General features: G+C 38.0%; 2 protein-coding genes across 3 annotated transcripts in view; both read right to left on the bottom strand.

Moving 5' to 3' along the window:
• Window positions 1-8,880, bottom strand: part of LOC107476749 (protein NLP8) — a 29,645-nt gene extending 20,765 nt beyond the window's left edge. For both annotated transcript variants that reach the window (XM_021137353.2, XM_052258883.1), the window contains exon 1: window positions 7,885-8,880. The gene's annotated coding sequence lies outside the window, so the exon portion shown is untranslated. The remainder of the gene's footprint in view (window positions 1-7,884) is intronic.
• LOC107476751 (uncharacterized) lies at window positions 5,800-7,889 on the bottom strand. The gene is made up of 2 exons (XM_016096628.3): window positions 6,160-7,889; window positions 5,800-6,088 (listed from the first exon to the last, which is right to left on the bottom strand). Exons 1-2 carry the CDS (start codon window positions 6,352-6,354, stop codon window positions 5,858-5,860), a joined length of 426 nt encoding a protein of 141 aa, XP_015952114.1. The 5' UTR covers window positions 6,355-7,889; the 3' UTR covers window positions 5,800-5,857.
• Window positions 8,881-12,718: the final 3,838 nt, after the last annotated feature.

Below are 12,718 nucleotides of genomic sequence, written 5' to 3'. Positions count from 1 at the left end.
ATATAACTAAGAGACAATTAGCAAAAAATCATCTTTTATTTTGTTTCTAAGTTATTTTTCACAATATTCATAATTGAAAAAGATCTCTTAATTATAGCAGTTGAAACAGAGAAAATTAATACCAAATGAATAAAAAAAACGGCCACAAGAAGAAAAAGAATTCACTTTAATTATGAGATTTGAAAATTTTTATTTAATTAAAAAGTATTAGTAATAATATCTTTTTCAGATTTTTTTAATATTGTTACTTACTTTGTAGATATTAAAAATTATTAATATTTAAATTAGACTGAACTTTTATTTATACTAGACAAAATAATAAATTATTTTTGAAAAAAAATTAAATTATACATAATAACTTATTACTATTAAAAAAAGTTGGGGGGGCCGAGGCCGCCACTCGCCCCCTTATGTCCGTCCCTGGCCACGTGTAATGGTATGATGATATGTTTACCAGTGACACGTGACATGCTGATGTGGGTGGTTGTACCACGTGTCACAATGCTATTTGGCCACGTATTTATTTGTACCAGGTGTCACAACCGTATTCGTTCACGTGTCATCCATTATATCATTATTGTAGATGCACTAAATTAGTCCCTCACTTTGCATTAAGTGACTCATTTTTAGTCTCTGAAATTGAATGTGGTGCACCAAGCTAGTCCTTTCACCAGTTTTTCTCATTTTTTTTAAACTTTAAAATTTTTAATATCTTGGATACACTAATTTCAATTCTATTTTTTCACATATCGTTTAAATATAAGTGCTTTTATAAAAAAATTTAAGATTTTAGTTTTAATTATATAATTTTTTCTATAATAATTTAACATTGGTAAATTTTGTAATATATAAGTATGTTATTATAAAAAAAAGAATTATATGATTTAGTAACACATTTTTTCATAAAAAAATATGTGTTTTTAACAAGAAATTAAGAATTAAAATAAACATTTTTTAGCTCTTAATGAAATATACGTTTTCATTATGTGTAAATAGGTTAGACTGAAAACACTTCAAGCATCCTCATTACCATTTTCGACCTCTTCAGTCTAGACGAAAGAGGTCGGAGATGATAGTAGGAGTACTTGAAATGTCTTTACGTCAACTCTAAGACGGCGGTTAGGGGTACCTGAGAAAAAATATTTTATAAAAATACTTGTATTTAAATAACATGTGAAAAAATAGAATTCAAATTAATTGATTCAAAAATATTGAGAATTTTAAATTTATAGAAAAAAAAGGAGAAAAAATTAGTGAAGGAACTAGTCTAGTGCACAACATTTAATTTCATGGACTAAAATGAGTCACTTAATGTAAAGTAATGGACTAATTTGGTGCATCTACAACATAATGGATGACACGTGGATGAATATGGTTGCAACACGTGGCCAAATGACATTGTGATACATGACACAACCATCCACATCAGCATGCCACGTGTCACTGATCAACACATCATCATACCATTACACGTGGCCAAATCATAGAGTGACACATGTATCACTAACGTTGATACATTTTTATCAATCTCAGGGATGATTTTAGTGCACAATGCCCATCTCAATGATCGTTTTGGGGTTTAACTCCATTTGGATATATCAAGGACAAAGTGATTAGAAAGCTTTAACATTGAAAAATATCACTACTCTTCAATAATGGAAAGGAAGTTCTAGTTAAAGAAGTAGCCTTGAAGGGGTAAGGATGGGAGATGGATATACACACCTGACAATAAGCACTATTTGGGTGATCTGGATATGGACAGGTTGGATGTATTCTACCTGAGAAATTACTTCAAAGAGCTAGGCTATGAGACAATGAAGGAGGTTTGGTGGCAGGTCCCAGGGATGAGCCTGGAAGTAGGTTTGAGGCGTTTAGACTCTGATAACGAGTTGAGAGAGATGTGTTGTCATGGTGGAAAGAACAATGGATTAGTGGATGTCTACATTGAATATGGTATTTCAGAACCTAAAATAGTACAAAGACAGGATGTTGTTGTGCATGTTGATGACCAGGTGAGGGATCTTGGAGAGCAAGCCAAGTCAAATTCCAGGATGGTGAAAGACCCCCTGTCAAGCCTAAGCCTAAGATAGTTCCCAAACCCAAACCCATGCCCAGCCATAACAATGTAACTAGGACTAGGAGATACTGTCTGAGGTCTTTAGGAAAAGGTTTTTCAAAAGCAAAGGAAGATGCTGGTGACCTTGTTGTTTTATCCTCTGACTCAGACTCTCATGACAGCTACGAGAGTGCTGCGAACGAGGCGTATAAGCCATAAGAGCCGGATGATAGCTCGGACGAATCGGGCATTGGATATACTGTTCCTTCACACAAGAAGAAATTCAACAAACCCAATGCAAGGAAGAAGGTCCAGGCAGAGAGTGGAAAGAAAAAAGGGAAGGCCAAGGTCTGTGTTGATGATGATGGATTTGTGCAAGACATTTCTGATGAAGATGTGGACATCGGATTTGTGGAGGGAGGGATAAAGGCGTATAACCATGATGCTTTTGATCCGGCGTCAAAATTGGATGGTGCCAATTTGTGGCACTCTTTGGAGATGAAAATACCACCTAATTCAGAGGATGAGCTGGTTAGAGAAGAAAGTTTGGAGGAGGTATTTCCGGTGTTTAGACAGGGTGCTAGGTTCGGAGAATTACATTTAAAAGTCGGGATGAAGTTCAATACTAAGTAGGAGTTCAAGGTGGCAGTGAGGGAGTTCACTATAAAAGAAGGGAGACGGATGAGGTTCAGGAAGAACGACGGAAAAAGGGTAAGGGCAGTATGTAAGGTGAAGGATTGCAAGTGGGTTGTGTACGCATTAAGGGACCACGAAGACAATTGCTGGCAAGTGAAGACATTCTTCAATGATCACACCTGTCCAAGAGAGGATAGGAACAGGGCAACAAATAGAAATTGGTTGCAGGTAAGTTGGTCAAAAAACTAAGGAAATATCCCAATTTTAGGAACTATGAGGCTACAACATATTTCAAGATGAAATACGACTTGTCGCTTAATAGGAACTCTATATCACGGGCACTGTGTGATGCTAGGAATATAGTTTATGGGGATGTGAAGGAGTAATATGTCTTGCTTAGGGACTATGGTGAAACACTGTTGAAAACCAACTCGGGATCCACTGTTCAAATTTGCACAAAGGCACAGCCTAGTGGTGAGGTCATATTTGAGAGCATGTATGTTTGCTTGAGTGGGTGCAAGTCAGGTTTTAGGGCTGGCTGTCGTCCGTTAATTGGACTTGATGGGGCTTTTCTAAAAACTATTTGGGGGGGGGGCAAATTCTATCGGCTGTTGGACAAGATGCTAATCATCATATATACGTTATTGCTTGGGCAGTTGTAGAAGTGGAGAACTTTGAGAATTGGAAGTGGTTTCTAGAGTTGCTACATGAAGACCTTGGAGACTACAAGACTCATGGGTGAAACTTCATCTCTGACATGCAAAAGGTAATCTCCTAGTATAACCTTAATCTCACGTAAATTGTAATGTATAAAACTGTGTTAACTTGGTTTAGTACATAAAGTGCAGTAAACTTCTGTGATTGATGATACCTCTGTTATTATTGTTTAATTAGTTACTATACTTCTGTGGTTTGCTATTTGTTACAACTTAAATAGGTACTGAATGGTGCACTTCAGGGAGTATAATGATGAACTATTTTGAATGATAAGGACTATTATGGTGAACGAGTTTCAAAAATAGGGACTATTATGGTGATCAATGATCGAAGTTAAGAACTGTTATGGTGAACTATTAACACTCGTAGGGACTATTATGGTAACATATTGTTTGCTATCTTCAGGGATTACTGCCTGCCATGAAAGCGGTGATGCCTGATGTTGGCCACCGTTTCTGTGTCTGACATTCGTGGCGAAATTTCAACAAGCAGTGGAAGGACCTAGAGTTGAAGGGACTATTATGGGAGTGTGCTAGAGCAACTACATTTCAAGAGTTTAAGGTATGTAAAGGCAATATTTTTATTTTGGAGTTAGTTTACATGGACTTTTTTCACTATTCTTAATTCTTGCCATTCATGATTACATGGATAGGATAAAGACGCTGAACGAGGATGCATGGAAGTATCTTGACAAGTGGCCCAGGGAGGCATGGACGAGGTCACAGTTCAGACACAACCCGAAATTGGACTCGATTTGTAATAATGCTTGTGAGGTTTTCAATTCAAAGATAAAGGAAGGAAGGGGAAATCCTATACTTACTCTTTTAGAAGAGGTGAGGATGTTTGTCATGAGGACTATGGCTAAGAACAAGGTGAAGTTGGACAATCACCTGGGGCTGTTACCACCCGTAATCAAAAGTAGGCTAGAAAAGGTGAGGAATGAGTCCAGACATTGGCATGCTATATGGTCTGGAGATACTGGGTATGAGAAGTTTGAGGTCCATGAGCGTCCTACAAACAATGTGGTGGATTTGGGGAAAAGATTATGTACCTGCCAGTTCTGGATGTTAACAGGTTGTTTTTCCCCATCCACTTACCTTTGCTCATGGACTTTTACACTTGTTTATAAATGATTTTGTTTTAACCTAAACTGGATGTAAATTAGACTTGTAGGGATTCCATGCGTTCATGCTTGTGCTACACTGGCCAGAGTGAACAAGCACCTGGAGGATTTCTACCACAAGTTGATAACCATGGAGTCTTACAAGAAAACATACAAATACGACATCAATTATATACCTGGCCAAGCCTTCTGGGAATAAAGTCAGTATAACAAGCCATTGGCACCACCAATAAAGAGGAAGTCAGGTAACCTTCAAACAAAGAGGAGGAAGGACTCTGATGAAGGCACAAGTTCTAGTAAGAAATCTAAGCTAGGTACAGCCATGAAAAGACAGCTTCGGCCTTTCACCTGTACTGCTTGCAAAAAGGTCACACCAAGAGAGGATGTGAAAAAAAAGAGCAGCTGACACTGCTCAAGCTACAACTGATGCTGCGGCAGCTGCAAAGGTTGCGGAGGCTACTAAAGACCCTAAAAATGCTACTGCCCAAGCAACTGCAGCTACCCAGGCCGCTGCAACTGACACTGCAACTGCCACTGTCCATGCAACTGCAACTTCTACTAGTACAGCTACGGCTACTGCTAATATTACAATCAATTCTGCTCCTATTGGTCAAGCTTTAGAGATTGATCTGTCACAGCCAATTTGTTTTGAACCAAAAGATTCTCAAAAGGTACAATAGTAATTCTATAATAAACCTTTTTAATTCATGGACTAATAGCTCTGAAAAAGGTTTAGTGGGTGACGAACTTTAGTTTTCATTTGTGGTTTGAAATTTGTGTAGTTCACTGAAGTAAAAGGGGAACCAGCCACAAGACCTGCCAAACTGCCTGCTAGAAGAAGGTTACCACCAACAACCCCTTCTACAGCACTGGATCCAATGAAGGGTGCGAGTTCTGCCACTGCCTCACGATTCACAAATTTTCTGAAGTTTGTGCCGACCCCTGGATTTAAGCACTCCCGGAAGAAGTGAAACTTAATATTAGGACATTACACTTGTGTCAAGTGTTTGTTTTTTGTTAAAAGAAACAGTGACTGTGCTCACTATAAATAATGGTTCATTTTGTTGATTACTAATCAAGTATGTCATACTACTTGCTCAATTACTTATGACTGTAATGTGTTAAAACTATGAATGGTTTGCCATATTTTGGTATAGATCAATTAATACTATCCATGGTTTGAATCAATCTTTCTGTTACTTATTTACATGTACTTTTTATTCATCCAACATGATATTTTATTATAGCAAGCTAAGAAACCTTGTGATGTTACCACATAACACTTTCATTCGTTACTTTGGGAACTACATTACATTGACATGTTCTCAACCCTTTAATAGCACCATTCCTACAAAAACAACAACTACTAAGAACCCAAATCCAAGAACATGAGTAATGAATTTCAGATTCCTAATGTCTGCCTCCATCTTCCCCATTCGCCATGCAAAGTTCATCTTCCTATCACCATCATCATCTCCTGAAATAGCTCTTTCAGGCAGCTCCTCTTGCACACAATTTGTCCAGACGAATAACCCACACCATATTTTTCCACTTGTCTGCAAACAACCAAAAAAAATCAACAAAAAAAAAAAATTCAATCAACTACAAATCAATTACCTTTACTCACATTATAGTTGGGGCAACCAAAGAAGGGCTTGTTAGGATGCGTCTCCATCCCTGACCACCTTAGCACCGGGCGACAACCACAGCCGCACCAGCCCGGAACCCGCCCCTGCCTAATTTGCGTTGTGCTTCTTCTCCAATTCTCCGTCGACGATGACCGGTTGGAACTTCCTGTGACATGGCTCCCAGTTCCTCTCATGGGGGACAGATATTGGTGTACACAACAGATGCAGAAGGAGACGTTGATGGAGAGAACCAGATTGAGGGGAGGCCAATGAAGTTTTAGGGTTTAAAAATGAAGACAGGAACTACATTGAGAAATTTTACAACATAATCCACGTCATCTGTACACTCTAACGTCCAACGTGGCAGTGGCTGTGCCACATAAGCAAGGCCGTTGCTGAGTCACGCCGGAAATTCACTGAAGGACCATTATGTTGCGCGGATCGCAATTTGGAGGACATAAAAAAGTGCAATTGAAATCTCAGGGGCTAAATCAGTGCACGGGCTGAATCTGGGGGACCATTATGGGAATTTAGTCCTAATAATCCCTTTTGACAATGTCATAAAAAAAACTTAGATTACATGGACATTGAATCCAACTCAGCACATTCAACATATTTTCCATTTCTTTAGTAAACCTATCCACCTAATATTACAAACTATCACAATTTCATGGCTCACCAACTATATACATGCATATATTACATAAACACCTTATATTACTAAGCATCTTTATCCTTTATTGTGAATGCATAAGTAATTTGATTGATGAACTCCACAGTTGTCCACCTACTAGCTTTATTTAAAGCAATCTGCTCCCATGGTCAGAAACTATTTGTCTTTCTTGTATACCACTTTCATACGTTGAAAGATGTGGATAAATTCTGTTTTGTTTCTCAAGAATCATAATTCCCACTAATGTTATTTTTTCCTTCAATCCATTTAACAATATTTTTGTAATTAACTTATCATAGTAACTTATTTGGCTATGGCACCATCTTTTTCTAACAATAATCGAATTGCATCTTCCAATCTTTGGAGTATAATCTCTCCAGTTATGTTTTCTCTTCTAACATCACCCCTAAAGTGCTTTATCTCTCTCCCCAGTTACTAGTCAAATAACCTTCAACTACAATACAATTCAAACTTTGGTTGTCTCTATTTATACTCTTAGTTGCTTTAAGTTTTACAATACTTTAATCGATGAAATTTATAGAGTTGTCGTACAGTTTTTGTGGGGTTAAAAGAGAATGGAAAGAAGAATGCAGTGGGTTAGTTGAGAGATAATCAGTAGATCAAAAGTTCAAGGTGATTGAACTTTGATTTAAAAGTATTTAATTTGACACTCTTAAAAAAAATAGGACTAGAAATTGTAAACTAAGTTGCCCCCTCTTACTTTGAAGTATACCAAAGTAAGTATTCTAGGTATTCTACGTTTCTAAAGACTGATATTGAAATAAATTCCTCACAAGATTGGAGGAGTTTGCTAGAAGGTAAGAAGACAATTAAGTCAAGTCAAAACATACAAGACTCTTTGGCTCAAACAATTTAACCCCATACAAAAATTATTGTTTCAAAGCCCAAATCAACAACTTATCTAGATTTCAGTCTTAATTATAGCAGACAGATAGTGAAAACACCAAACAATTCAATCTTTTAATCACAATTTGGCACAAGCTATTCTTCAGATTCCATACTCTATCTCAGACAAAGAAGACATACTTACCAGGTCAAGAGAGTAGAACTCGCAGTACTCAATCTTTTCGGCATATTCATTGGCTTATCGGCTCTTCTATCTCCTATTAGAGTAATTACCAGAGCAGTATAGATAAATGCCTTTGTACTCTTTAATTTGGTAACTGAGACGTCAGCTAAAGAACAAAAAATTTCTATGGAAAATTTAAAGTGTTAAACCGATGTACCCAAATATAATCAATCAGAATAATTAATTACTCATGGGATAATCTCTGCTAAGAACTTTGAAGAACCAGACAGACAAAAAAGAAGAAATAGAACAGGACACCTGATTTGGAGCTAGGAAAATTCAGAACTTCTTAGTCTTCGAAAAGAAGCCGCACCTATGGAAGTATAGCTCGTTTGTCTGTCACCCATGGAAGTTAGCTCGTTTGGCCATGAATGCATTTAAAGAAAAAGTTTGATTAGTATCCGTACTTTGATGATGGATAAACTCGTGTTTTGTAATTGTTAAAAAATATCTTGTAAAAATTTTCATTTTGATCTTGTTGTTGTCTTCGTTTGGATAATTTATATTCAATTGTATTAATTGAATAAAATAACCTATCTTTAAAAAATAAAACAATTTAAGAACATTAATTTATTTACAAATTTTCTATGAAAAAATCATTCACAATAAAATCGCGATTCTGGCAAAAACTCAATCAAAGAATTCAATGTATCCCAAATATAATCAATCTGAAGAATCAGTTACTCACTTGTTGGTCTCATGTCCTAAATCAATCGTTGGTGCATGAAAATCAGCTGAATTTCTAGTGTGAGACATAGCTGAACTTCCGGTGAGAGACGCTCTTGAGAAAATTTGGAAATGGTGGAATAATATCTAAGAAGAACACAGAAACAGAGACAAGAATAGAGCGGCACACCTGTTTTGGAGCTATGGATAGCTCGAAACTTGCTAGTCTTCCACAAGCAGTGGTTGTCACCCATAGAAATAGCTGGTTTCGCCATGGATGCATTCAAAGAAAAAGTTCGATTAGTCCTTTGACTACAGATAAGCTATCTGTTTTATAGTTGTTAGAAAATATCATCTCATGAAAAATTCCATTTTAACCTTGTTATTATTTTCTTTTGGATCACTTATATTCCATTGTAATGGAATAAAATAACATCTTTAGAAAAAAATATTATGTACATTAAATTATTTAATTATTTAGAGCTTAGTTAAATTATTTAGTTATTTAGAGCTTAGTTGATATATGCTAATATTATATAATTAAATTCATAGCATTATTTTTTTAATGTGAATTAACTCTAATTTGTTTATTTTTCTTTCTAAAATTAATGCTCATTTTGAAGCAATTACTTTCACTCATACGCTCCTTTTTGCAAGCTCCTTGCACATTATATATACGATGAATTACTTTAAATTATGAATTATTATGTTTTTTTGTGATTGGTATTTAAATTTATTGATTGAATTTATTGTATTGATTGGTGAATTATTTTGTTTTTCTTTTTATACATTACATGTTTGATGAATTACTTAACATAAATTTAATTTTCTATCTTTTATTTAACATTATCCATGTGATTTTCCTTTTTTACTGAGTATAACTACTTACAACTACTTACAGACAAATTAAGCCGCTATGCTTAATCTAATCTCGTGTATGCATATGCAGCTAGCAAAGCAAATTCCATTTTTTTTCCTTAGTGCAAGATGGAAGGCGTAAGTATGCTCACCACAACAATAATAATGATTCGTGATCACTAATCCTCAGCGCATTTAATTCTTTTTATCATCGCAAATTAAGTTCGTTTAGTTTATTTTGCATTATTATATATATTACTCTATGTTGATATTTCGATTACATATAGCATTTAATTTGAATCTAAACTTAATAATGAGTAGTACTTATTCTTTAATTCGTATATCTATTATCAAAAGATATCTTTGTTAAGAAAAATTACTGCACAGAGAAAGAGTGATGTTTTGCTCAGTCATCTGATTTGTTTCTTTGCATGAGTCTTGTTACGATGGGTAACCAGAGATTAATAGAATGAATGGTGTAGGTTGGCCCAATCGTCCACGAAGGGTGAACTCCGAGTTGGTTTACACGCTGGAGCCTCCTTCCGACTTGTATACGTGGGTGAATGGGGGGTGGTACCTGCAAAGACACTCCGATACCTAAGTCAGCAAGGGTGTTAGCAGGTCTAGAGAGTATTGGGCTTAGAGATACCTGAGGGGTGTCAGTGTATTTATAGTGGTGAGCCAATAACCACCGTTGGAGTAGTGCCGTATCTTTAGGGTGTTAACCGTCCCATTATCTTAGGGAGGTTAAGATATGGCTTTATGGATCGGTTAGAGAGATTTTAGGGGCGGTTACTCATTTGAATGAGTGTTTATCTGCCAGCTAATCTCATGCCCGACTTCTTTAAAGCAGGTCGTGGTTGATACCGACTTCTTATGTGAAGGTCGGTACTTAGCTAGGCTTAATTCTTATGTGAAGGTCGACACTTAGAAAGGCTTTAATCCTTTAGATTAGGCCTTTTAGTTGGACCTGGGCCTTTGTATTGGGCCATGGTATGAACAGTGCCCCTATTTGAGCCCAAATTTTCTTTAAAGTTTGGGTTCAAGTATTCAACTCGGGTGCGTAGTCGACTTGTTTGAAAGAGTACGGATCTTGGAAACCGACGTGATTTTCGCGACCTTTAGTTTCTGACAGTTACGTCAGTTCAAGTGTCGTGTCGTTGGGGAAGTATTGGGGGCTTTGGTAACGGTGCAATCTCATTAATGACTGCTCCGCTTTTACCTTTATGCCCCTTGGCATCCTTATAAGTACTTTCCCTCTCTTTCTTTTTTCCGTTTCTGCAATCTTTCAAACTTCTTCTTTCTTTGTTCGTGCTGTGTTTACACGTACTATACTTTCGTGCTCCTGGAGGCTTCTGCTTCTTTCTATCTTTATTTTCGGAAAGAGGTTAGTTTCTTTCTTCTTCTTTGCATTTTTCGCATGACTTTACTTTGTAGAGGAATAGTGTTGTAGATTTTTGCTCGGCTCCTTTCCTCCTCTCTAGAGACCTTTTTGATTTTTCCTTTTCTTTTTTCCTTTTGTAGGTTTCCTTTAGAGAAAGAAAAATGGCATCCGTAGATTGGGTTGACGTTACTGTTCTGATCCTGGGGTTTCTTGAAAATTTACCAATTTATTAGCCATGCTCTGGATTTCCCGACTACTTTGAAAATCTTTTTCCATCTTTTTCATATGACCAAACCTTTTAGTGGGCTGAATAATAAACAACAATGGGTTTCCTTCCGAGCCATACAAGGTCGGAGGATTTTTACCCTTTTTGATGAATCTTTTCATGACTTTAAAAATTTCTTTTTCAAAGTGCAAGCTGTAGAGGGTCATCACCCCTTTTTTCTGGATGATAATTCTTTTCCTCGCTTTCCTTTATACTGGCTGGAGGCCTCCCCTTGTGAGAAATATGGTTTGGATGACCTGGATGAGGTAGAGGCTGCCGTCGTGGGGTTCCTCCGAGAAGTGTGGGGGAGGGCCCCCTATTTGGATACTAAAAAATTTCTCCAAGGGTCTCCGACCTTTGTCCAATCACAGCTAGGTAGTTTTTTCTAGTATGCTGAATTTCCGACTTGTTAACCCAATATTCCGACTTGTTTGATTCTTTAGCTTATTGTTTTCTTTTTCAGAAATGGCAAAGACAAACACTCAAGAATCTTTTCAGAGGGTCCAGGAGGCTAAAGCTAAGTCTCGCGCTCGGTCTGGTGGTGCCAGGGTTATCTCTCCTCCTCCTCCTCCTCGTAATGTCGGAACTCTTTCCAATCCTATGGTGATTTCTTCTTCAGCTCCCTCTCAGCCGCCCCTCGTCGTCCGACCTTCTCCTGATCCCAAGAAGCGCAAGCTCTTAGAGTCTGGCTCTTCTGGGGAGGTTAAGGCGGACGCTCTTGCATTCGTCCGAAAGAATATCTATCCTTATGCCCGTATAGGCATGGATGATATGTCTGTTCGGGGCCACCTTACTACTATGGTCATCGGGGCCACCTTACCACTATGGTCGAGGAGAGCCTTAAGGTGGCGGGGGTCTGCGGCAAGCTCTTGGATATCTTTGATAGGGCTCCTCTCAACTATTTAGGGGCGACCTCGAGGGTCGAGGAGCTAGAAGGGAGGCTTCGTGTATATCAAGAGCATGAGGGAGAGTTGAGGAAGGAAATTGCCAAGCTAAAGGAGGAGAGAGATACCCTTCGGGAAAAAGGGAAAGCTTTGCAGGCCCAATGCAACATGGAGATGGAGTTGAGGAAAACGGCACAGGCCAGCTATCAAAGCCTATTCAAGGATCTTGTGTCTGTAAAAACTGACCTGTTGAATTCTCAGAAAGCATATGAGGAGTTAGAGGATTGTTGAATTCTCGGAAAGCATATGAGGAGTTAGAGGACTCTATTGCCGATGGCGCCGAGGAGTCTTGGAGGATTTTCCTGGAGCAGGTCAGAGTTATTGCTCCTGACTTGGATCTTTCTCCTTTACATCCTGACAAAGTTGTCATCGACGGTGCCATTGTAGATCCTCCTGTCCCCGTAATTGTTTCTGAATCAGAGTTGAAGACTCGGGGGCAGAGGATCATCGAGTCTCCTCCTCGCTCCAAAGATGCTCCGAGTACTTCGGTTATTCCTCCGACTTCCTCTTCTTCTCCTGTGGGTGCTTCTCTTCCAGGTCCTGGCGGTGCTCCTCCTGATTCTGGTGGTAGTTTGTCTACTTCTGCTGCGAAAAAATGATCTGATGACCTTTGGCTATTTGGGGGTCCGGCTTGTGGTCCCCCCCCCCCATGAACTCTTTATTTATTTTGTTCTTGGT

This window comes from Arachis duranensis, chromosome 3, assembly GCF_000817695.3.
Source record: "Arachis duranensis cultivar V14167 chromosome 3, aradu.V14167.gnm2.J7QH, whole genome shotgun sequence".
In the NCBI taxonomy this organism is placed as follows: domain Eukaryota; kingdom Viridiplantae; phylum Streptophyta; class Magnoliopsida; order Fabales; family Fabaceae; genus Arachis; species Arachis duranensis.
The sequence above is the reverse complement of the archived record's forward strand: the minus strand, read 5'-3'. Positions and strand labels throughout refer to the sequence as shown.

Bases quoted from the DNA above. Each gene is read 5' to 3' on its own strand.
- LOC107476751 (XM_016096628.3), bottom strand. From the start codon at position 6,354: ATGAGAGGAACTGGGAGCCATGTCACAGGAAGTTCCAACCGGTCATCG. The intron at 6,089-6,159 runs GTGAGTAAAGGT...GGTTGTTTGCAG, and splicing joins TTGGTTGCCCCAACTATAAT to ACAAGTGGAAAAATATGGTG.